We start from the raw sequence: 25,315 nt of genomic DNA, 5'->3' as shown, positions 1-25,315 counted from the left end.
CCTGCAATTTTCTGCTGTTAAACTCAGATAAAACCGAAGTTATAGTACTTGGTCCTAAACACCTTAGAGATGCATTATCTAATGATATAGCGAGTTTGGATGGCATTAACTTGGCCTCCAGCACCACCGTCAGGAATCTGGGAGTTATCTTTGATCAAGATATGTCCTTCAACTCCCACATAAAACAAATTTCAAGGTCTGCATTTTTTCATCTACGTAACATTGCAAAAATCAGGCCCATCCTGTCTCAAAAAGACGCAGAAAAGCTAGTCCATGCATTTGTTACTTCCAGACTGGACTATTGTAATTCTCTATTATCAGGCTGCCCTAACAAGTCTCTAAAGAGTCTCCAGCTGGTCCAGAATGCTGCAGCACGTGTACTGACAGGAACTAAGAAAAGAGATCATATTACTCCTGTACTGGCCTCTCTGCACTGGCTCCCTGTAAAATCAAGAATAGAGTTTAAAATCCTTCTCCTCACTTACAAAGCTGTTAATGGTCAGGCACCATCATATCTCCAGGAGCTCATATTACCCTATCACCCAACTAGAGCATTACGCTCCCAGAACGCAGGATTACTTGTAGTTCCTAAAGTCTCCAAAAGTAGAATGGGAGCCAGAGCCTTCAGTTATCAAGCTCCTCTTCTGTGGAACCATCTTCCTGTTTTGGTCCGGGAGGCGGACACCCTCTCTACCTTTAAGAGTAGACTTAAGACCTTCCTCTTCGATAGAGCTTATAGTTAGGGCTGGGCCAGGACAGGCCTGTCCTGGACCAGCTCTTAGTTATGCTGCTATAGGCCTAGTCCGGGGGACAATGACACACTGAGCTTCTCTCTCCTCCCCTCTCCTCTCCTCTCCATCTGTATACATTATGCCTGTATACATGCCCCATCTCTGCATGTCACTGACTTGCTTCTTCCCCGGAGTCCTTGTGCTTTCTAGTCCTACAGGCTCCCTTGGATCCTGGCTGCGCCCGGGTCGTGGATCGTGGATGCGCCCACTGCTATGGCCCTGCCTGATCGTGGATGCGCCCACTGCTATGGCCCTGCCTGATCGTGGATGCGCCTACTGCTATGGCCCTGCCTGATCGTGGATGCACCGACTGCCATGACCCTGCCTGACACCCACCACTACTGTCGCTAATATTAGTCACATCTCTGTTACATACGTTCCACTACTATTATCGTACTGCATTGCTACATACCATCCTTGCCATTGATCATTACTACTGTTATCACTAGTAATCACATTTCCATGTGCATTTCATCATTATTGCTGTAATACATCTTTGTGTACTTTCACTCCTGTCAACCATCGCTTATAATTGAATACATTGTGATCTCGTTGATCTGCTCTGTACATGCGACATCTATTGCACGTCTGTCCGTCCTGGGAGAGGGATCCCTCCTCTGTGGCTCTCCCTGAGGTTTCTTCCACATTTTTTCCCTGTTAAAAGGGCCTTTTTTTGGGGCAAGTTTTTCCTCACTCGAATCGAGGGTCGAAGGACAGAGGGTGTCGTCTCTGTACAGATTGTAAAGCCCTCTGAGGCAAACTGTGATTTGTGAATTTGGGCTATACAAATAAAATTTGATTTGATTTGATTTTGATTTGGACACCAGTGATGAGGGAGGCCGTCAAGCTGAAGAAGGCCTTTCAGGCTCTATTAGCCCATGGATCTTCTAAAGCAGCAGACGGGTACTGGGAGGCCAGAAGGGCTGCAGCCTTAGCAGCCACTGAAGCAAAGACCCGGCTTCAATTATCGGGGGTATCACTCTGCTCCGCCTTGCTGGGAAAATGTATTCCAGGGTGCTAAACAGAATGCTACAGCCAATAGTCCAACCTCAAATACAGAGGGAACGATGCAGATTCTGACCTGTGTACCCCGCCCCTGGACGTGTTGGTCTCATATGAAATTGCAACCACTACATCGACTGTGCAAAAAAAATAGTGCAACCAGAAAATAAAACTCATCAGATAGACACAAACATGTCTCAAATCAATGCTGGTACTGCTCTCTGTCTGCTTGGAGTGGAAATAAGCACACACTCACATGTAATTGTGATGAAAGAAGAGCCATATTAATTTTATAGGGTGATAATCCTAAATGGCCCCAAAAACAAAATAAAAAAATAAATAGTTAATGCATCTTTAAAAATACTCTGGTGTTGCAGGCATTTTTCCTCAAACTTTCGCTTTATCACTTTAATTCTGCAATTATTTTTTAATATTTTAATTGCATCTATAAAATCAAGTATGAACTGCACTTGCTTAATGTAAAAATACATATTATAAGGAGAAATCTTCGGTACATTATAATTGAATATTTCCATCTCACAATGTATACAAATTATTTAGCATAGTCTCAGGTGCAAAACTGTTTTTGTGTTGTTTTTTTTTTTTCTGGCCCGAAATGTATAAGTACTTGTAAGACATTTTGATTTACATTGGGGTATATGTGATGCAACCCAGTGGTGTAACTTTCTCAGAAGTGATGATGTCCACGCAGAAGCAAGAGAAGGGATGGGCACTCTTACAGGTGTTATTAGTAGCATCTTTCTCTCAGGCTCAGGAGTCAGTGTGCAGGCGAAGAGGGGATTTTGAGAACCCTCAGCTTTCTAAGGATGGAGATATTATGTTGGGGGGAGTCTTCAATTTTCACAGCAAGTGGAACGACAGAATGGAAAACTACATGCACAAACCAAAGCCACTGCAATGCACCAGGTATTTTTTTTTACCAATGTAAATATCAAGTGACTGATACTAAGTGAGTCAGATGCAAAATATAAGTTATCAAAATGAGTATTAAAATAAGAAATTTTCCTTGTGTGTATAAAAGCCAAGAAATACTTTCATTTTGTTTAAAGTTTAAGTTGGTTGCGATTTCAACTATTTATAACTGTCTGCATTTAGTTTGAATTTCAGAGGGTTCCAGTATGCCCAGGCTATGCTCTTTGCCATAGAGGAGATTAATAACAGCACATACCTACTGCCTGGCATCTCTCTGGGTTATAAGTTTTATGATGGTTGTGGCTCTATTGCCAGAGGTGTGAGGGTTGCGTTGGCCTCTGTTACTGGTGATGAAATGACATTTGCACCCTCTGCATGTACCAGAGCTGCCCAAATACAGGCAATTATGGTAGGGACTTCATCTTCTCCTTGCATGGCAATTGCTACAGTCCTTGGACCCTTTTACATCTCACTGGTGGGTAAAATTGGCAAAGATTAATGTGTACAAATCAGATTATTATTGTGTATTTCATCCAGTTAGTCATAGAACAGGGTTTTGTTTTTGTTTTTTAACGACAATTTTAGGGTGCAGTGTAAATGTGTTATCTTATATATCATTTTGAGATATTATTTATTTTGTCTTTTAGATCGGCCACATTGCAAGTTGTGCTTGTCTCAGTGATAAAACCAAGTACCCATCATTCCTCAGAACAATACCCAGTGACTACTACCAGAGCAGAGCCCTGGCCCATTTAGTGAAATACTTTGGTTGGACTTGGGTTGGAGCTATTAGAACAAATGATGATTATGGCAATAATGGCATGGCCATATTTACAGAAACTGCCCAACAACTGGGCATCTGTCTGGAGTACTCTGTGTCTGTCTTTCGAACAGATCCACTGCATAAAATACAAAAGATAATTGACATTGTCAAGGCTTCCACTTCCAAAGTGATTGTCACTTTCCTTTCCCTCACGGATTTGTACATGATACTACAGGAGTTGTCTAACCACAACTTGACTGGATACCAGTGGGTAGGCAGTGAGAGCTGGATCTCTGATTCCCAAACTGCAACTAGGGATAAGCATCACATTCTGGATGGTGCCATAGGCCTGTCCATACCAAAAGCTAATGTCAGTGGCATGAGAGAGTTCATGTTGGATGTAAAGCCACTCAATTCGTCTAGTCATGAATTGTTTACAGAGTTTTGGGAGACATTGTTTAGCTGTAAGTTCAAGCAGTCAAAGTCAGCTGCAGGGAATCAGAGAGAATGTACTGGACATGAGGATCTGAGTGGAGTGCAAAACACATATACTGATATGTCACTCATGTCTCTGTTTTACAATGTCTATAAAGGAGTGTATGCAATGGCCCATGCACTTCATAATATCCTGAGCTGTAATAAGACATGTAAGAACAAGGTGCAGCTAGATCCATATATGGTGAGTTGAACACCAAAAACTTGATCATAGTTTTTACATAAAGTCACATTAAGCAAAAAAATAAAAATAAATACACTTTTATATTGAGAAAAATAAATTGTTGGAGTCGATCTATCCTACTGTTGAGACATTTGTCAGATGATGACCTACATTAATATGCATCTTCTTAGATTTTACAGCACATAAGGAAGATTCGGTTCAAAACAAAGGCAGGAGATGAGGTCTATTTTAATGAGAATGGAGATCCAGCAGGAAAGTATGAAATTATAAACTGGCAGCCAAGAGAAAATGGCATCGTGGACTTTGTTGCAGTTGGTCTTCATGATGCATCTTTACCTGCAGAAAAACAGCTAAATCTGCAAAGTAAGCCTTTAATTTGGGCACAGAACTCACTAAAGGTAAGCTTTACGGTGCTGGCTGTCTATTTGAATTGTTATGATTCTGTAATTTTTACTACATCATAATGTGTGGTTTCAATACATTAATCAATAATGGATTCTATCAAAACAACATCTTGTCAAAGTGAATTCCTGTATATATATTTTTTTCTCATTGTCATTTTGTGCATACAGGTGCCTTTGTCAGTTTGCAGTGAGAAATGTCCCCCAGGAACTCGAAAGGTTCTCCAGAAAGGAAAGCCTGTCTGCTGCTATGACTGTTTAAGATGTGCAGAGGGAGAAATAAGCAACGATACAGGTGTAGTAAAATTAAATTCTGTGTCACCTTGTTCATGTGCCTATTTTAAAAAAAAAAAAATTAAAATAAATGAACTTTAAAATTTTAGACCATTGTCTAAATGACCATTTTCATAAATTTCTTTAAAGAAGGTTTTTTCACTCGGACTCGGTTTATTTTAAGAATTCTCATAATCAATAAAATTCAATCAGGTTTCTGTTGATGTCATAAACTGCCCTCATTAAATTTTGGTCCTCTAAAATGTATCCCTATTTTAGAAAAAATCCTGGCTACTTGAATACTAATGTCAAACCTTTCAGCAGAAAAGTACAATAGGTACATAATTTGACAATAACCTATAATTAAAAAAATAATAATAATTAATAAAAAAAAAAAAAAATCAGAGATGTTGCTCAGTCTTGTTTTTTTAGCAATTGAGGAGCATTGAAAAACTCATGTATTTAATCTCGAGATGGTCATACATTCTTTAAATTAAGCTTAGATTATTGCGATTAATTGAATTCAGATTTGAGCCATCAAACAATCTCACACCCTCTGCTAGTACAAAATGCAGCTGCTCGACTTTTTTTTTTTTTTCCGACATTATGGTTTAGCTCCAGGTTTGATTGATATATTGCTGCTGAGCCAGAACACAGCCTCAGATCCTCAGGCAGGGCTCTGCTGGCAATTCCTTCCTCAGGACTTGAGGAAAACAACCTTTTACAGCAGGGCCTTTTTGTACCCTGCCTAAAGTCAGAGTATTGCAGAATCAGTGACATATCACTTCTAAAAGCTTTTATTAATTCTACTATGGTTTTAATTCCAACATTACTTATCTGTTGTATAAGTATTGTTATTTTATCATTACAGGGAGTTTTTTTTCCCCCTTTATTTTTGCTTTATTTTAATAGATTGTATTTGCCTTGGTACTGAAATGTTTTGATACTCTTTCACCCATGTAAAGCATATTATTTTGTATTGAAAAGTGCTGGATAAAAAAAGTTTATTATTGTACGATTATTCATGGATTATCTGGTAATCATGCAAGTGTCTGTAGGTTTAGAGAAGATGCAAGACAGACACAAAGCAAGACAAATGTACAATCCAAACAATTGCTTCTATATTATTTTACAGATTCTGTCACCTGTGTGCGTTGCCACCCTGAGTTCTGGTCAAATGAGAGAAGAGATGCCTGTGTAAAGAAGGAGGCAGAGTTTCTCTCATATGAAGAGATTATGGGAGCACTGCTCACTGCAGCATCTCTCTTTGGAACATGCATGACTGCTGTTGTGGCGGTCATTTTCTTCAGATACAGGCAGACTCCTATTGTCAGGGCCAACAACTCTGAGCTGAGCTTCCTGCTGCTCTTCTCCTTGACTCTGTGTTTCCTGTGTTCTCTGACCTTCATCGGCCGGCCCTCTGAGTGGTCCTGCATGCTGCGACACACAGCATTCGGCATCACCTTTGTCCTCTGTATCTCTTGTGTTCTGGGGAAAACAATAGTGGTGTTAATGGCCTTCAGGGCCACACTCCCAGGTAGTGATGTGATGAAATGGTTTGGGCCTGCACAGCAGAAACTCAGTGTCCTGGGTTTCACTCTGATACAAGTTGTCATATGTATCCTCTGGTTAACTATTTCTCCTCCTTTTCCCTTTAAGAATTTTAAAACATTCAAGGATAAAATCATCTTAGAGTGCGCTCTGGGCTCAGCTGTAGGCTTTTGGGCTGTACTTGGGTACATTGGACTTCTGGCCATGTTGTGTTTTATTCTTGCTTTTCTGGCTCGGAAACTGCCTGATAATTTCAATGAAGCCAAATTTATCACCTTTAGCATGCTGATATTCTGTGCAGTATGGATCACTTTTATCCCAGCATATGTCAGCTCTCCTGGGAAATTCAGTGTTGCTGTGGAGATATTTGCTATTCTGGCTTCAAGTTTTGGACTGCTCATTTGCATTTTTACTCCAAAATGTTATATAATCTTACTGAAACCAGAGAAGAATACAAAAAAGAATATCATGGGGAAGTGAGCACCAAAATCTTCATGAATCTTTCTTAAAATTGGCTGAGTCATTCTAGTACTATTATTATTATTTACAAAACAATTTGTTAACCAGACTGTCAAGTAAACATCTGTATTGATTGAATTGAGTACTTGCATTGTATTACTCTAGAATTTTCCATAATAATTTCCTTCGTGACATAGAATACTGAGATAAAGGAATTTAATACAATGTAATATACAGTCATATCAACTCATACAAATAATTAAATATGGATACATTTACCACCCTGATCCTGAATTCCTTACTGATTCCACAGCTACTAACAATGTTTTTCAAATTGTGATGAAAGAAAGAAATCCACATTTGCGCGGACAAAAATGTCTTTAGAGAACAGCTATGGTATTGTCGATGCTGCTTGTCTTGGTTATTCGAACAATGAAGGGCAAGACAAGTCACAAGATGGTGACCTTGTTATTGGAGGTATCTTTTCATTGTGTAAAGGGGAGGATAACACATTTCACACAATTCCAAAAGTACGAAAATGAAAGAAGTATGTATTATTAAGGCTATACATTTAATTTTTTTCAAAAGTTTTTTCTTTTGTGTGTGAGATATTAACATAAAGTTATAGTATTTCACTTTATCTCCCTCTGGTGCTCTTTTTGGTCTTATGGCAGGAAACTTACATTTTGATTTACTTTACCAGCCATCAACCGTAACAGGCTATACTCAGCAAAACAAATCTAAAACCTACTGTATGCTTCTGCCCATCGCCGTCAGATGGACAAAGTTCACAACAAAGTAGTTGTAAAATGCTTTCATATGTTCACCAAAGAGTTAATGGAGAACAAAACAGAGGAAAAAGAGGAGTTAATATCTGAGTGACATTCATTAGGTGATGCAAATAATGACTTCTAATCAATGCTGACACTGCTGTTTGTATGCGTGCTTATTTCAACCTCAGGCAGACAAACACATGTAATTGACAATTGCAATGACACGATAGCCATATTAAAGTTAGTGGACTCAACTAATGTTAGCAAATGTTGATCTCTTTTAGTAGAGCAGAGGGAGGCACTAGATAAGGTGCATTAAGTCACATTCTTTGGACTGTAGTAAAATGTCTGACCTAATGACAAATTGCAATTGTTTTTCAATACTTCAATTGCAACTGTAAAATCAGGTATAAAGTGCACTTTCTTAATGTGAAAATTGATTTGAGAAGGAGAAACCCCTTTCTACAGAAAAACTGCATATTTACAGTATAGATATTTCAAACAGCCTAATGTCTACGTTTTTTCTGTCCAGTCACCACCCTCCTCCCAATTCACATGGTAGATAAAACCATTCCTGATAGATTTTTTTTATTTGCTCCAAAATGTATAAGTACCAGTGCAAAACGTTTGATTAACATTGAGGTACTTGTGATGTCACTCAGTGGTGTAGTTCTGTAAGATGGTATGATGTTCACCCAGAGGTGGCCAGAACAGGGTTTGGCGCTGTTACAGCTGTTGTTGGTGATGTCTTTCTCTCAAGCTCAGGAGTCAGTGTGCAGGCAGAGAGGGGATCCAGAGAACCCGCTGCTATCTAAGGATGGGGACATTATGTTGGGGGGATTCTTCACTTTCCACAGAAGGTGGAAAGCCAAACAGGATACCTACGTGCAGAAACCAAAGCCAATGCAATGTACCAGGTAAATTAGGCAGTAAAAATCTTATTTACATTTCAAATACCTAACAGCAAAGACTAACAAAATACGTTTTGAAATGAGGGATATTCCCTATGTGTAAACAATCTGTCAAATTCTTTCATTTATTCATTTAAAATGTTATTGTTTCATTGTTCAACTTAGTTGCATTTGCAACTATTTATAACTGTCTGCATCCAGTTTGAATTTCAGAGGGTTCCAGTATGCCCAGGCTATGCTCTTTGCCATAGAGGAGATTAATAACAGCACACACATACTGCCTGGCATCTCTCTGGGCTATAAGTTATATGATGATTGTGCCTCCATTGCCAGAGGTGTGAGGGTTGCACTGGCCTCTGTTACTAGAGAAGAATTAGCATTTGCACCCTCTGACACAACGTGTACCCAAGTGCGGGCTAATATGGTGGGAACCAATTCCTCTCCTGGCATGGCTATATCTACTGTTCTCGGACCCTTCCATATACCACTGGTGGGTAAGATTTGCATGAATTAAATTGTAAAAATCTGATTATTATTCTGTAATTCTTCCAGCCAGTCCAAGAAAAGGGGAAGTCATAAAAATTGTATTCAGCAGTGTAAATGTTTTATCATCTGTGGATATTTTTTATTTTGTCTTTTAGATTGGCCATACTGCAACTTGTGCTTGTCTCAGTGATAAAACCAAGTACCCATCATTCCTCAGAACAATACCCAGTGATGACTACCAGAGCAGAGCCCTGGCCCAGTTGGTCAAGTACTTTGGTTGGACTTGGGTTGGAGCTATTAAAACAAATGATGATTATGGCAATAATGGCATGGCCACATTCATAGAAACTGCCCAGCAGCTGGGCATCTGTCTGGAGTACTCTGTATCTGTCTTTGGAACAGATTCACCAGACAAAATACAACAGATAGTTGACATTATCAAGGCTTCCACTTCAAAGGTGATTGTCACTTTCCTCCTCCCCACGGATTTATATGTGATAATACAGGAATTGTCTCACCACAACTTGACCGGGTACCAGTGGGTGGGCACTGAGAGCTGGATCTTTGATTTCCAAACTGCAGCCCGGGACAGGCATCATATTCTGGATGGTGCCATAGGCCTATTCATCCCCAGTGCACATGTCAGTGGCATGAAAGAGTTCATTTTAGATGTGAAGCCGCTCAATTCATCAAGTAATGTATTGTTTACAGAGTTTTGGGAAAAATTATTTAGCTGTAAGTTCAAGCAATTGAAATCATCAGTAGAAAATCAGAGAGAATGTACTGGACATGAAGATGTGACTGAAGTGCAAAACACATATACTGATATGACACTCATGCCTCTCTTTTACAATGTTTATAAAGGAGTGTATGCTATGGCCTACGCACTTCATAATATTCTTAGCTGTAATGAAACATGTAACAACAAGGTGCAGCTAGATCCATTTATGGTGAGTTGAACACCAAAGACTGATGTTTTTATATTAACAAAATTGTTGCAGTCGTTCATGTTGCTGAGACATTTGTCAGATATTGATCTACATTGGTGCATATCTTCTTAGATTTTACAGCACATAAGAAAGATTCGGTTCACAACAAAGGAAGGAGATGAAGTTTACTTTGATGAGAATGGAGATCCAGCAGCAAAGTATGAAATTATAAACTGGCAGCCAACAGAAAATGGTATTGTGGACTTTGTCAGAGTCGGTCTTTTTGATGCAGCTGCAGAGAAACAGCTGAATCTGCAAAATAAGTCTCTTATTTGGGCCCAGAATTCACTACTGGTAAGATACCATGTGATCACTGTAATTGCAATGTTGATCGATGTACAATCGATGTATTACAATGTCTGGGTTCGATGCTTTAACTTATTGATTGATTCTTGCAAAATCAGTACCTTGCCAAAGTGTCATTGTCTATTTGTTCATGCAGGTGCCTTTGTCAGTTTGCAGTGAGAAATGTCCACCAGGAACTCGCAAGGTCCTGCAGAAAGGAAAGCCTGTCTGCTGCTATGACTGTTTAATATGTGCAGAGGGAGAAATAAGCAACGCCACAGGTGTAGTAATATTTAATGCAAGATCAAACATCAACATATAAATTGTCAGGTTCATATGCCATTTTTTAAGCAAATGAAAAACAATAAATTTAAAATACTGATACTGTACATAAGCCTGAAATCAGCTACATTAATTGATGATGTCTCGGAAATGCCTATCAATGTTAAAACCCCAATGAGATTGTAAAAGTATTTAAAATGACTCAACTTTAAGTGTTTCTATACATATGAGAAAATCGTTGAAAAGATTGCAACAGTCTGATTTTTTCAGCCCGGTCATTCTCAGGCCTCACATCCATGGTAGGAGAAGGAAGGGATTGCAGCATGAATTGTCAGCAGCAGTGCTTTATTTGCTACAACCAATATGACTCATAAACCCAGACATTTTTAATCATTAACTTAATTATTAAGTAATAATGTGTTGCTGCTATTCAAAATCCATCTTCACTAAACAATAGAAAGAAAATAATTGTCAGCATACTCCTATTACAAAAAGGCTCACAGTATGTTCCCACAACCTCAGCATGCAGATAGTTTTCATCTGATCTGCTGAGGTTTTCACATACTCTGAAACTTTGAAAAATGTATTGACAGTGACAGTGTATGTTTTCTCCTTTTTTGAAAACCACAATTTTAAAATAAAATAAAATACATATAAAAAAGAAAATGTCTGAATCATTAGTTGTTTGAATAGAAATGTCTTTAAAAACTTAGCCTTGACCCTCTGGACTTTTATATTTGAGACCCGTTTTGTAAATAACCGTTTTTATATTAGAAATCTTATATAAATTTCAATCAGGTTTTTGTTGATGTCAAACTACCAAATCTTTCCTCATTAAAGTTACAATATTTTACTTACAGAGGCTTTTGGAGATTGTTCAGTTTTTCTTTCATGATCTCAGCTCAGCATTAGAAAGTTGCTATTTTTTTTTACATTGGATCACCTACCAAGTGGGTTGGCAATAGGGATACTGCTGCAGAAGAGAGCTTTTCTCTGACCTGTGGTATTCAACAAGGCTCTATCCCTGGCCCCCTGTTGTTCTGTGCATACATGCTTTCATTGGGAAATATCATGAACATAAAATTCAGTGTGCAGATAACATGAAAATGTATGTTTCATTAAAAACCAGTATGGAGGGCAATTCTTTCAGTTATCGCTTGTCTCAAAACCTTCTTGAGCTAAATGAAAAGAAGTCGGAAATAATTGTTTTTGGTCCTCTACTTCAATATTATTTTTTTCAGATTCCATCACCTGTGTGCGATGCCACCCAGACTTCTGGTCAAATGAGAGAAGAGATGCCTGTGTAAAGAAGGAGGCAGAGTTTCTCTCATATGAAGAGATTATGGGAGCACTGCTCACTGCAGCTTCTCTATTTGGAACATGCATGACTGCTGTTGTGGCGTTCATTTTCTTCAGATACAGACAGACTCCTGTTGTCAGAGCCAACAACTCTGAGCTGAGCTTCCTGCTGCTCTTCTCCTTGACTCTGTGTTTCCTGTGTTCTCTGACCTTCATCGGCCGGCCCTCTGAGTGGTCCTGCATGCTGCGACACACAGCATTCGGCATCACCTTTGTCCTCTGCATCTCTTGTGTTCTGGGGAAAACAATAGTGGTGTTAATGGCCTTCAGGGCCACACTTCCAGGTAGTGATGTGATGAAATGGTTTGGGCCTGCACAGCAGAAACTCAGTGTTCTTGGTTTCACTCTTATACAAGTTATCATATGTGTCCTCTGGCTAACTATTTCTCCTCCTTTTCCCTTCAAGAATTTTAAAACATTCAAGGAGAAAATCATCTTAGAGTGTGCTCTGGGCTCAGCTGTAGGCTTCTGGGCTGTACTTGGGTACATTGGACTTCTGGCCATGTTGTGTTTTATTCTTGCTTTTCTGGCTCGGAAACTGCCTGATAATTTCAACGAAGCAAAATTTATCACCTTTAGCATGCTGATATTCTGTGCAGTATGGATCACTTTTATCCCAGCGTATGTCAGCTCTCCTGGGAAATTCAGTGTTGCTGTGGAGATATTTGCTATTTTGGCCTCAAGTTTTGCACTGCTCATTTGTATTTTTATTCCAAAATGTTATATTATCTTACTGAAACCAGAGAAGAATACAAAAAAGAACATGATGGGCAAAGGGGCACCAAAATCATGATAAAAACTTAGATTCCCTTGCCATAGCATATTGAAACAACAGAATATAAAACAATGCCATACATAATCATATCAGCTACATATCACACACATACAAGATGGTTCAATAAGAAATCAAATGCAATATCAGATAAAACATCCAAAATATATTAATTAGATGTTATTTTACCCCTACTACCAAATCATAACATAGACATAGACACTTAATGCTACACACATGGACCTACAATCTTTTAATTACACAACACAGGCTGTAATTTGCTGAACAGTTTTCTTGTAATGTCACTAATAAACCTCGAAGAAAGTCTGATAAGGTACTAACAAGGTTGTAAATAGCAACAAATTACCCTGTAATAATATGAACTGTTACATAGAGCGCAAATAAACATATCATCCTCTGAGCTTTGTTTTTGTCTGACCATTGTCAATATGGCACTATATTTGTCTGCGTTGTCTAATTAAGCCATTGTAGGTCCATGTTGGTAGCATGAACTGAGGTGTCTATGGCATTATTTGGTAGTAAGGGTAGTGTCTGATGAATATATTTTAGATATGATATGGCATTGCATTTGATTTTTTATTGCATACGTATGTGAGAATCACCTATTTGATTTCTAATTACAATTTCATATATATACGAAACATAGAATACTTTTTCTTCTCACAATTCCAAAATGACAAAAATTACAAAAATGACAATAAGTTACAAATAAATATAAATTAATATGTGTTGTACAGGCTGTTTTATTGTGTATTTTATACTGTATGTGAGTTAGTAAGCTAAAAGTATAATACCTTATTCTATCTTGCCTCTTGTGTCAATATTACTGCCATCAGTCTTCAAAGGGTATACTCAGCAACAAATTTAAAACCTACAGTTTGCTCCTGCCCATCACCACATGTCAAACAGACAAAATTCACAGCCGAAGAGTTAATGGAGACTAAAATAGAGCTAAAAGTTGAGTTAATATTGGAGTGACATTCATCAGGTGGACACGAACGTGACTCCTAATCAATGCTCAATCTACTCTGTGTCTGTTCACTCTGTGAGGAAAATGCCACACACACACTCATACACATGTAATTGTGATGACACAATAGCCATGTTAACTTAACAATGTGATAACATTTTGTGCAAGTCTCGTGGCACTGCGCCCAAATGGCCCCAAATGAAGTAAAACAAACAAGTAAAGCTGAAGTAGGCAATTCTAGAAAGAGATAGTCGATTACTAAGTCTCATTACCAGGTTATCAAACACTGACGCTTTTGGGCCAGCTGGCCAGGCCAATGACACAGCCAACCGGTAGCATCAGTATTTGAAAACCTGGGAATGAGACTCAATAATGTACTATCTTCCTTGAGAATTGACTTGAGCCTTAATTTTTTAACAATAATGTGCTTTTGCACACATTGCAATGCACTAATAGCCTAATGGCAAAAACAGTTTTTCTGTTCTGGCACCTCCCTCCTCACAACCCACTTGGTATGTACACAAAGATAAACATCACTGTTCTTTTTTGTTTTTTTTTTCATCTCCAAAATGTATAAGTACAACTGTAATCTTTTGATTTTCACTGAGGTGCATGTGATGCCACTGAGTGGTTTAGCTCTCTTAGATTTGATGATGTCCACTCAGACGCAGCCAGAGAAGGGTTTGGCGCTCTTACAGCTGTTGTTGGTGATATCTTTCTCTCAAGCTCAGGAGTCAGTGTGCAGGCGGAGAGGGGATCCAGAGAACCCGCTGCTATCTAAGGATGGGGACATTATGTTGGGGGGATTCTTCACTTTCCACAGAAGGTGGAAAGCCAAACAGGATACCTACATGCACAAACCAAAGCCAATGGAATGTACCAGGTAAATTAGACGGTTGAAATCTTACTTAAATTTAAATACCCAACAGCAAAGTCTAACAAAATAATATGAGAGATATTCCCTATGTGTAAACAACCTGTCAAATTACTTCATTTATTTATTTACTGTTTTTGTTTCATAGTTTACCTTGGTTACATTTGGAACTATTTATAACTGTCTGCATCCAGTTTGAATTTCAGAGGGTTCCAGTATGCCCAGGCTATGCTCTTTGCCATAGAGGAGATTAATAACAGCACACACATACTGCCTGGCATCTCTCTGGGCTATAAGTTATATGATAACTGTGCTTCCATTGCCAGAGGTGTGAGGGTTGCGCTGGCCTCTGTTACTAGAGATGAAGTGGCATTTGCATCCTCTGACACAGCATGTAACCAAGTGCAGGCTAATATGGTGGGAACCACTTCCTCTCCTGGCATGGCTATATCTACTGTTCTCGGACCCTTCCATATACCACTGGTGGGTAAGATTTGCATAGATTAAATTGTAAAAATCTGATCATTATTGTGTAATTCTTCCAGCCAGTCCAAGAAAAGGGGAAGTCATGAAAATTGTATTCAGCAGTGTAAATGTTTTATCATCTGTGGATATTTTCTATTTTGTCTTTTAGATTGGCCATGTTGCTACTTGTGCTTGTCTCAGTGATAAAACCAAGTACCCATCATTCCTCAGAACAATACCCAGTGATGACTACCAGAGCAGAGCCCTGGCCCAGTTGGTCAAGTACTTTGGTTGGACTTGGGTTGGAGCTATTAGAACAAATGATGATTATGGTAATAATGGCATGGCCACATTCATAGAAACTGCCCAGCAGCTGGGCATCTGTCTGGAGTACTCTGTGTCTTTCTTTAGAACAGATCCACCAGACAAAATACAACAGATAGTTGACATTATAAAGGCTTCCACTTCAAAGGTGATAGTCACTTTCCTTTTTCCCACGGAATTGTATATGATAATGCAGGAGTTGTTTCATCACAACTTGACCGGGTACCAGTGGGTGGGCACTGAGAGCTGGATCTTTGATTTCCAAACTGCAGCCCGGGATAGGCATCATATTCTGGATGGTGCCATAGGCCTATTCATCCCCAGTGCACATGTCAGTGGCATGAAAGAGTTCATTTTAGATGTGAAGCTGCTCAATTCATCAAGTAATATATTGTTTACAGAGTTTTGGGAAAAATTATTTAGCTGTAACTTCAAGCAATTAAATTCATCAATAAAAAATCAGAGAGAATGTACTGGACATGAAGATGTGACTGAAGTGCAAAACACATATACTGATATGACACTCATGCCTCTCTTTTACAATGTTTATAAAGGAGTGTATGCTATGGCCTACGCACTTCATAATATTCTCAGCTGTAATGAAACGTGTAACAACAAGGTTCAGCTAGATCCATTTACGGTGAGTTGAACACCAAAGACTTTTGTTTTTATTGTTAAAAAATGGTTGCAGTCATTCATTTTGCTGAGACATTTGTCAGATATTGATCTACATTGGTGCATGTCTTCTTAGATTTGACAGCACATAAGAAAGATTCGGTTCACAACAAAGGAAGGAGATGAAGTTTACTTTGATGAGAATGGAGATCCAGCAGCAAAGTATGAAATTATAAACTGGCAGCCAACAGAAAATGGTATTGTGGACTTTGTCAGAGTTGGTCTTTATGATGCATCTTTACCTGCAGAGAAACAGCTGAACCTGCAAAATAAGTCTTTAATTTGGGCCCAAAACTCACTACAGGTAAGATACCATGTGATCACTGTAATTGCAGATGACATTTTTTTTATTGGTTTTTAATGTACACGTTTTCAGCTGTCGTCGCTGTATTACAATGTCTGGGTTGGATGCTTCAAATGATTGATTGATTATTACAAAATCAGTACCTTGTCAAAGTGTCATTGTCTATTTGTTCATGCAGGTGCCTTTGTCAGTTTGCAGTGAGAAATGTCCACCAGGAACTCGCAAGGTCCTGCAGAAAGGAAAGCCTGTCTGCTGCTATGACTGTTTAATATGTGCAGAGGGAGAAATAAGCAACGCCACAGGTGTAGTAATATTTAATGCAAGATCAAACATCAACATTGACATTGTCATGTTCATATGACTATTTTAAGGAAACCAAAAACAATATGTTCAAAGATCAATAGATCAAGATAAGATGTCCTCTGAAAATACTGATACATAAGCCTGAAATCAGCTACATTAATTGATGCAGTGTTGGAAATGCCCATCAATGTTAAAAATCCCAATGGGATTGTTACACAAAGGTATTTAAAATGACTCAACTTTCATTGTATCTATCCATATGAGAAAATCGTTGAAAAGATTGCAACAGTCAGATTTTTTCAGCCCGGTCATTCTCAGGCCTCACATCCATGGTAGGAGAAGGAAGGGATTGCAGCATGAATTGTCAGCAGCAGTGTTTTATTTGCTACAACCAATATGACTCATAAACCCAGACATTTTAATCATTAACTTAATTATTAAGCAATTATGTGTTGCTACTATTTAAAATCTATCTGCACTAAACAATAGAAAGAAAACACTTGTCAGCATACTCCTATTACAAAAAGGCTCACAGTATGTTCCCACAACCTCAGCATGCAGATAGTTTTCATTTGATCTGCTGAGGTTTTCACATACTCTGAAACTGTGAAAAATGTTTTCAGAGTGACAGTGTATTTTTCTCCTTTTTTGAAAACCACAATATTAACATAAAATAAAATAGAAATATAAAACAAATTGTCTAAATCATTAGTTGCTAAAAAAAATGCCTTAAAAAACTTAGCCTTGACCCTTTGGACTTTAAAATTTGAGACCTGTTTTGTAAATGACCGTGTTTTTTTTAAAAACATTTTTTTTCTGTGTTTCTTCACCCAAACTTGGTTTCTTCTACGAATTATCAAAATCGTATATACATTTCAATCAGGTTTCTGTTGATGTCAAACTACCAAAACTTCTCTCATTAAAGTTACAATATTTTACTAATAGAGGATTTTGGAGATTGTTCAGTTTTTATTATTCATGATCTCAGCTCAGCGTTACCAAGTTGCTCATTTTATTACATTGGATCACCTACCAAGTGGGTTGGCAAAAGAGTTACTGCTGTAGAAAAAGAGCTTTTCTCTGACCTGTGGTATTCAACAAGGCTCTATCCCTGGCCCCCTGTTATTTTGTGCATAAATGCCTCCACTAGGAAATACCTTACACAAACGTAAAATTCAGTGTGCAGATGATATGAAAATTCATGTTCCATTGAAAATCAGTATGGAGGGCAATTTTTTCAGTTACTACTTTGTCAGAAGTAAAGTGCTCCATGTCTCAAAACCTTCTTGAGCTAAATGAAAACATGTCTGAAATCATTCTTTTTGGTCCTCTGCTTCAATATTATTTTTTTCAGATTCCATCACCTGTGTGCGATGCCACCCAGACTTCTGGTCAAATGAGAGAAGAGATACCTGTGTAAAGAAGGAGGCAGAGTTTCTCTCATATGAAGAGATTATGGGAGCACTGCTCACTGCTGCATCTCTCTTTGGAACATGCATGACTGCTGTTGTGGCGTTCATTTTCTTCAGATACAGACAGACTCCTGTTGTCAGAGCCAACAACTCTGAGCTGAGCTTCCTGCTGCTCTTCTCCTTGACTCTGTGTTTCCTGTGTTCTCTGACCTTCATCGGCCGGCCCTCTGAGTGGTCCTGCATGCTGCGACACACAGCATTCGGCATCACCTTTGTCCTCTGTATCTTTTGTGTTCTGGGGAAAACAATAGTGGTGTTAATGGCCTTCAGGGCCACACTTCCAGGTAGTGATGTGATGAAATGGTTTGGGCCTGCACAGCAGAAACTCAGTGTTCTGGGTTTCACTCTTATACAAGTTATCATATGTATCCTCTGGTTAACAATTTCTCCTCCTTTTCCATTTAAGAATTTTAAAACATTCAAGGATAAAATCATCTTAGAGTGCGCTCTTGGCTCAGCTGTAGGCTTTTGGGCTGTACTTGGGTACATTGGACTTCTGGCCATGTTGTGTTTTATTCTTGCTTTTCTGGCTCGGAAACTGCCGGATAATTTCAATGAAGCCAAATTTATCACCTTTAGCATGCTGATATTCTGTGCAGTATGGATCACTTTTATCCCAGCGTATGTCAGCTCTCCTGGGAAATTCAGTGTTGCTGTTGAGATATTTGCTATTTTGGCCTCAAGTTTTGCACTGCTCATTTGTATTTTTATTCCAAAATGTTATATTATCTTACTGAAACCAGAGAAGAATACAAAAAAGAATATGATGGGGAAGGGGGCACCAAAATCATTCTAAAAGCTTAGATTTCCTTGCCATAGCATATTGAAATAACAGAACATAAAACAATGTCATACATAATCATATCAGCTACATATCACACACATACAAGATGGTTCAATAAGAAATCAAATGCAATATCAGATAAAACATCCAAAATATATTAATAGATGCTATTTTACCCCTACTACCAAATCACAACATAGACACCACACTTAATGCTACCAAGAAACAGTTTTCTTGTTATGTCACTAATAAACCTTGAAGAAAGTCTAATAAGGTACTTACAAGGTTGTAAATAGCAACAAAATACCCTGTAATAATACAAACTGTTACATAGAGCGCAAATTAATGAATCATCCTCTGAGCTGTGTTTTTTGTCCGACCATTGTCAATATGGCACTTTATTTGTCAAATGTACAGTCTGCGTTGTCTAATTAAGTCATTGTAGGTCCATGTTGGTAGCATGAACTGAGGTGTCTATGGTATTATTTGGTAGCAAGGGTAGTGTTTTGGATATGATATATAAGGGTTATTCTGATTGCTGACTGCAAGGCTCGGCACAACAAGCTGAACGGAATATTTTCATTTTGTACAGGGAAGAATTTTGTATATATATACGAAACATATATGACTTTTTCTTCTCACAATTCCAAAATGACAATACGTTACAAATAAATGTGTTGTACAGGCTGTTTTATTGTGTATTTTGTGAGTGACATTCATCAGATGGATGCAGACGTGACTCCTAATCAATGTTGATCCTATTCTGTGTCTGCTTTAAGATGAAAATGCCACAATTACATTCAAACACATGTAATTGTGATGACACAATGGCCATGTTAACTTAATGTGACCAGACCATGGCAAGGCCTGCGATCTCACTAACAACTTCACACACACGTGCTGACCCAGTCACGCACCAGGGAGCAGAGAGAGAAGCCGACACCAAGCTGGACCAGGACTGCAGACACACACTCACGCTGACACAGTTGCGGAGGAGCGTGGAGAAACCGGCACCAAGATGGACCAGGACTGCAGACACACACACACTGACCCAGTCACGCACCAAGGAGCAGAGAGAGAGAAAGAGAGAGAGAGAGAACAACATGCCACGGCTTATGTATGCTGAACCAGCTGGTCAATTAAGACCCGGAAGTAAAGTGCGGCAACTCGTGAGGGACATTTTACCAGCCTGCCACTTTCTACCTGCTACATTCACAATGTGATAACATTGTGTGCCAGTCTTGTTGCACTGCACCCAAATGGCCCCAAATGAAGTAAAAACAAACCAGGTAAATCTGAAGTAGGCAATTCTAGAGAGAGATAGTTGATTACTAAGTCTCATTACCAGGTCATCAAACACTGACGCTTTTGGGCCAGCTGGCCAGGCCAACGACACTGCCAACCCAAAGCATCAATATTTGACAACCTGGGAATGAGACTCAATAATGTACTATCTTCCTTGAGAATTGACTTGAGCCTTAATTTTTTAACAATAATGTGCTTCTGCACACATTGCAATGCAATAATAGCCTAATGGCAAAAACAGTTTTTCTGTTCTGGCACCTCCCTCCTCACAACCCACTATGTACACAAAGATAAACATCACTGTTCTTTTTTGTTTTTTTTTTCCTTCTCCAGAATGTATAAGTACAAGTGTGAACTTTTGATTTTCACTGAGGTGCATGTGATGCCACTGAGTGGTTTAGCTCTCTTAGATTTGATGATGTCCACTCAGACGCAGCCAGAGAAGGGTTTGGCGCTCTTACAGCTGTTGTTGGTGATATCTTTCTCTCAAGCTCAGGAGTCAGTGTGCAGGCGGAGAGGGGATCCAGAGAACCCGCTGCTATCTAAGGATGGGGACATTATGTTGGGGGGAGTCTTCGCTTTCCACAGAAGCTGGAAAGCCAAACAGGATACCTACATGCACAAACCAAAGCCACTGCAATGTAGCAGGTGAATTAGACAATAAAAATCGTATTTACATTTCAAATACCTAACAGCAAAGACTAGCAAAATAAGTAGTAATGTGAGAGATATTCCCCATGTGTAAACAATCTGTCAAATTCTTTCATTTATTTGTTTACTGTTTTTGTTTCATAGTTTAACTTGGTTGCATTTGGAACTCTTTATAACTGTCTGCATCCAGTTTGAATTTCAGAGGGTTCCAGTATGCCCAGGCTATGCTCTTTGCCATAGAGGAGATTAATAACAGCACACATATACTGCCTGGCATCTCTCTAGGCTACAAGTTATATGATAACTGTGGCTCCATTGCCAGAGGTGTGAGGGTTGCGCTGGCCTCTGTTACTAGAGATGAAGTGGCATTTGCACCCTCTGACACAACATGTACCCAAGTGCAGGCTAATATGATGGGAACCACTTCCTCTCCTGGCATGGCTATATCTACTGTTCTCGGACCCTTCCATATACCACTGGTGGGTAAGATTTGCATAGATTAAATTGTAAAAATCCAATTATTATTCTGTAATTCTTCCAGCCAGTCCAAGAAAAGGGGAAGTCATAAAAATCGTATTCAGCAGTGTAAATGTTTTATCATCTGTGAATTTTTTTATTTTGTCTTTTAGATCGGTCATATTGCTACTTGTGCTTGTCTCAGTGACAAAACCAAGTACCCATCATTCCTCAGAACAATACCCAGTGATTACTACCAGAGCAGAGCCCTGGCCCAGTTGGTCAAGTACTTTGGATGGTCTTGGGTTGGAGCTATTAGAACAAATGATGATTATGGTAATAATGGCATGGCCACATTCATAGAAACTGCCCAGCAGCTGGGTATCTGTCTGGAGTACTCTGTGTCTGTCTTTCGAACAGATCCACCAGACAAAATACAAAAGATAATTGAAATTATAAAGGCTTCCACTTCAAAGGTGATTGTCACTTTCCTCCTCCCCACAGATATATATTTGATAATACAGGAAATGTCTCACTACAACTTGACTGGGTACCAGTGGGTAGGCACTGAGAGCTGGATCTTTGATTTCCAAACTGCAGCCCAGGATAGGCATCATATTCTGGATGGTACCATAGGCTTATTCATCCCCAGTGCACATGTCAGTGGCATGAGAGAGTTCATTTTAGATGTGAAGCTGCTCAATTCATCAAGTAATGTATTGTTTACAGAGTTTTGGGAAAAATTATTTAGCTGTAAGTTCAAGCAATTAAAGTCATCAGTAGAAAATCAAAGAGAATGTACTGGACATGAAGATGTGACTGAAGTGCAAAACACATATACTGATATGACACTCATGCCTCTCTTTTACAACATTTATAAAGGAGTGTACGCTATGGCCTACGCACTTCATAATATTCTCAGCTGTAATGAAACATGTAACAACAAGGTGCAGCTAGATCCGTTTATGGTGAGTTGAACACCAAAAACTTATGCTTTTAAATTAAAAAAAGATGTTGCAGTCATTCATGTTGCTGAGACATTTGTCAGATATTGATGTACATTGGTGCATATCTTCTTAGATTTTGCAGCACATAAGAAAAATTCGGTTCAAGACAAAGGAAGGAGATGAAGTTTACTTTGATGAGAATGGAGATCCAGCAGCAAAGTATGAAATTATAAACTGGCAGCCAACAGAAAATGGTATCGTGGACTTTGTCAGAGTCGGTCTATATGATGCATCTTTACCTGCAGAAAAACAGCTGAATCTGCTAAATAAGTCTTTAATTTGGGCCAAGAACTCACTACAGGTAAGATAACGTGATCACTGTAATTGCAAATCACATTTTTTTTGTTATTTGTTTTTAATGCAGATGTTTTCAGCTGACGCGCTGTATTACAATGTCTGGGTTCGATGCTTCAAGTTATTGATTGATTCTTGCAAAATCAGTACCTTGTCAAAATGTCATTGTGTATTTGTTCATGCAGGTGCCTTTGTCAGTTTGCAGTGAGAAATGTCCACCAGGAACTCGCAAGGTCCTGCAGAAAGGAAAGCCTGTCTGCTGCTTTGACTGTTTAAGATGTGCAGAGGGTCAAATAAGCAACGCCACAGGTATAGTAATATTTAATGCAAGACCAAACATCAATGTATACATTTTCATGTTCATATGACTATTTTAAGCAAACCAAAAACAATATGTTCAAAGATCAATAGATCAAGATAAGATGTCCTCTGAAAATAATGATACATAAGCCTGAAATTAGCTACATTAATTGATGCAGTCTCGGAAATGCCTATCAATGTTAAAACCCCAATGAGATTGTAAAAGTATTTAAAATGACTCTGTTTCTATACATATGAGAAAATAATTAAAAAGATTGCAACAGTCTGATTTTTTCAGCCCGGTCATTCTCAGGCCTCACATCCATGGTAGGAGAAGGAAGGGATTGCAGCATGAATTGTCAGCAGCAGTGCTTTATTTGCTACAACCAATATGACTCATAAACCCAGACATTTTTAACTTAATTGTTAAGTAATAATGTGTTGCTGTATCTTCACTAAACAATAGAAAGAAAACAATTGTCAGTACACTCGTATTACAAAAAGGCTCACAGTATGTTCCCACAACCTCAGCATGCAGATAGTTTTCGTCTGAGCTGCTGAGGTTTTCCCATACTGTGAAACTGTGAAAAAGTAATTGACAGTGACAGTGTATTTTCTCCTTTTTTGAAAACCACAATATTAAAATAAAATAAAATACATATGAAAAAGAAAATGTCTGAATCATTAGGTGTTTGAATGAAAAATGTTTTAAAAAACTTAGCCTCGACCCTCTGGACTTTTACATTTGAGACCCATTTTGTAAATGACTGTTTTTATTTTAGAAAGGGTTATTTTTTTTGTCTTTGTTTGGTAACCCAAACTTGTTTTGCAAGTTCAGCAAGTTGCTGATTTTACCATTGGATCACCTACCATGTGTGCTGGCAAAAGGGATACTGCTGTAGAAAAAAGAGCTTTTCTCTGACCTCTGGTATTCAACAAGGCTCTATCCCTGACCCCCTGTTGCTCTGTCCATACATGCTTCCACTGGGAAATACCATGAACATAAAATTCAGTGTGTAGATGACATGACCATGTATGTGCCATTAAAATGCAGTATGGAGGGCAATTTTTTCAGTTATAACTTTGTCGGTCAGAAGTAAAGTGCTGCATGTCTCAAAACCCTCTTGAGCTAAATGAAAACATGTCTGAAATCATTCTTTTTAGTCCTCTGCTTCATTATTATTTCTTTCAGATTCCATCACCTGTGTGCGATGCCACCCAGAGTTCTGGTCAAATGAGGGAAGAGATGCCTGTGTAAAGAAGGAGGCAGAGTTTCTCTCATATGAAGAGATTATGGGAGCACTGCTCACTGCAGCTTCTCTATTTGGAACATGCATGACTGCTGTTGTGGCATTCATTTTCTTCAGCTACAGACAGACTCCTGTTGTCAGGGCCAACAACTCTGAGCTGAGCTTCCTGCTGCTCTTCTCCTTGACTCTGTGTTTCCTGTGTTCTCTGACCTTCATCAGCCGGCCCTCTGAGTGGTCCTGCATGCTGCGACACACAGCATTCGGCATCACCTTTGTCCTCTGTATCTCTTGTGTTCTGGGTAAAACAATAGTAGTGTTAATGGCCTTCAGAGCAACACTTCCAGGTAGTGATGTGATGAAATGGTTTGGGCCTGCACAGCAGAAACTCAGTGTCCTGGGTTTCACTCTCATACAAGTTATCATATGTATCCTGTGGTTAACAATTTCACCTCCTTTTCCCTTCAAGAATTTTAAAATATTCAAGAACAAAATCATCTTAGAGTGCGCTCTGGGCTCAGCTGTAGGCTTTTGGGCTGTACTTGGGTACATTGGACTTCTGGCCATGTTGTGTTTTATTCTTGCTTTTCTGGCTCGGAAACTGCCTGATAATTTCAATGAAGCCAAATTTATCACCTTTAGCATGCTGATATTCTGTGCAGTATGGATCACTTTTATCCCAGCGTATGTCAGCTCTCCTGGGAAGTTCAGTGTTGCTGTGGAGATATTTGCTATTCTGGCTTCAAGTTTTGGACTGCTCATTTGTATTTTTATTCCAAAATGTTACATTATCTTACTGAAACCAGAGAAGAATACAAAAAAGAATATGATGGGGAAAGGTGCACCAAAATCCTCCTAATTTTTCTTAAAATTATATGTTGGCTGAGACATTCAAGTACCATTATAATTATTTAGACAATATTTTGTTAACCAGACTGTCAAGTAAACATCTGTATTGATTTAGTTGAGTACTTGCATTGTATTACTCCAGAATTTTCCAGAATGTATAATTTCCTTCATGACATAGAATACTGAGATAAAGGAATTTAATACAATGTAATATACAGTCATATCAACTAATACAAATAATTAAATACGGACATTTATGACCCTGATCCAGACTTATTTACTGATTCCACAGTTATTAACAATGA

At 38.7% G+C, this 25,315-nt stretch overlaps 3 protein-coding genes and 1 pseudogene across 4 annotated transcripts; all 4 read left to right on the top strand.

The window, feature by feature from the left end:
* Nucleotides 1–2,490: 2,490 nt before the first annotated feature.
* Nucleotides 2,491–6,873, top strand: LOC311256459 (extracellular calcium-sensing receptor-like; the record flags this gene model as incomplete). Its single annotated transcript, XM_084351541.1, has 6 exons — nucleotides 2,491–2,720; nucleotides 2,910–3,201; nucleotides 3,374–4,168; nucleotides 4,339–4,566; nucleotides 4,741–4,864; nucleotides 5,978–6,873. The coding sequence occupies 6 exons, from the start codon at nucleotides 2,491–2,493 to the stop codon at nucleotides 6,871–6,873; spliced, it is 2,565 nt and encodes an 854-aa protein (XP_084207667.1).
* Nucleotides 6,874–8,309: 1,436 nt separating this feature from the next.
* LOC311255846 (extracellular calcium-sensing receptor-like) lies at nucleotides 8,310–12,730 on the top strand (the record flags this gene model as incomplete). The annotated part of the gene is made up of 6 exons (XM_084350498.1): nucleotides 8,310–8,542; nucleotides 8,738–9,026; nucleotides 9,178–9,972; nucleotides 10,084–10,305; nucleotides 10,454–10,577; nucleotides 11,820–12,730. The coding sequence occupies 6 exons, from the start codon at nucleotides 8,310–8,312 to the stop codon at nucleotides 12,728–12,730; spliced, it is 2,574 nt and encodes an 857-aa protein (XP_084206624.1).
* Nucleotides 12,731–14,350: 1,620 nt separating this feature from the next.
* Nucleotides 14,351–18,913, top strand: LOC311255845 (extracellular calcium-sensing receptor-like; annotated as a pseudogene). The gene is made up of 6 exons: nucleotides 14,351–14,583; nucleotides 14,769–15,057; nucleotides 15,209–16,003; nucleotides 16,115–16,342; nucleotides 16,521–16,644; nucleotides 18,000–18,913. The product of its transcript is annotated as an extracellular calcium-sensing receptor-like (transcript).
* Nucleotides 18,914–20,621: 1,708 nt separating this feature from the next.
* On the top strand, nucleotides 20,622–25,020 carry LOC311255844 (extracellular calcium-sensing receptor-like; the record flags this gene model as incomplete). Its single annotated transcript, XM_084350497.1, has 6 exons — nucleotides 20,622–20,854; nucleotides 21,048–21,336; nucleotides 21,487–22,281; nucleotides 22,394–22,621; nucleotides 22,800–22,923; nucleotides 24,107–25,020. The coding sequence occupies 6 exons, from the start codon at nucleotides 20,622–20,624 to the stop codon at nucleotides 25,018–25,020; spliced, it is 2,583 nt and encodes an 860-aa protein (XP_084206623.1).
* Nucleotides 25,021–25,315: the final 295 nt, after the last annotated feature.

Source organism: Pagrus pagrus (genome assembly GCF_965226575.1).
Source record: "Pagrus pagrus genome assembly, chromosome: 4".
Taxonomy (NCBI): domain Eukaryota; kingdom Metazoa; phylum Chordata; class Actinopteri; order Spariformes; family Sparidae; genus Pagrus; species Pagrus pagrus.
Note: the sequence above shows the minus strand (reverse complement) of the source record. Positions and strands in the feature narration are given on the sequence as shown.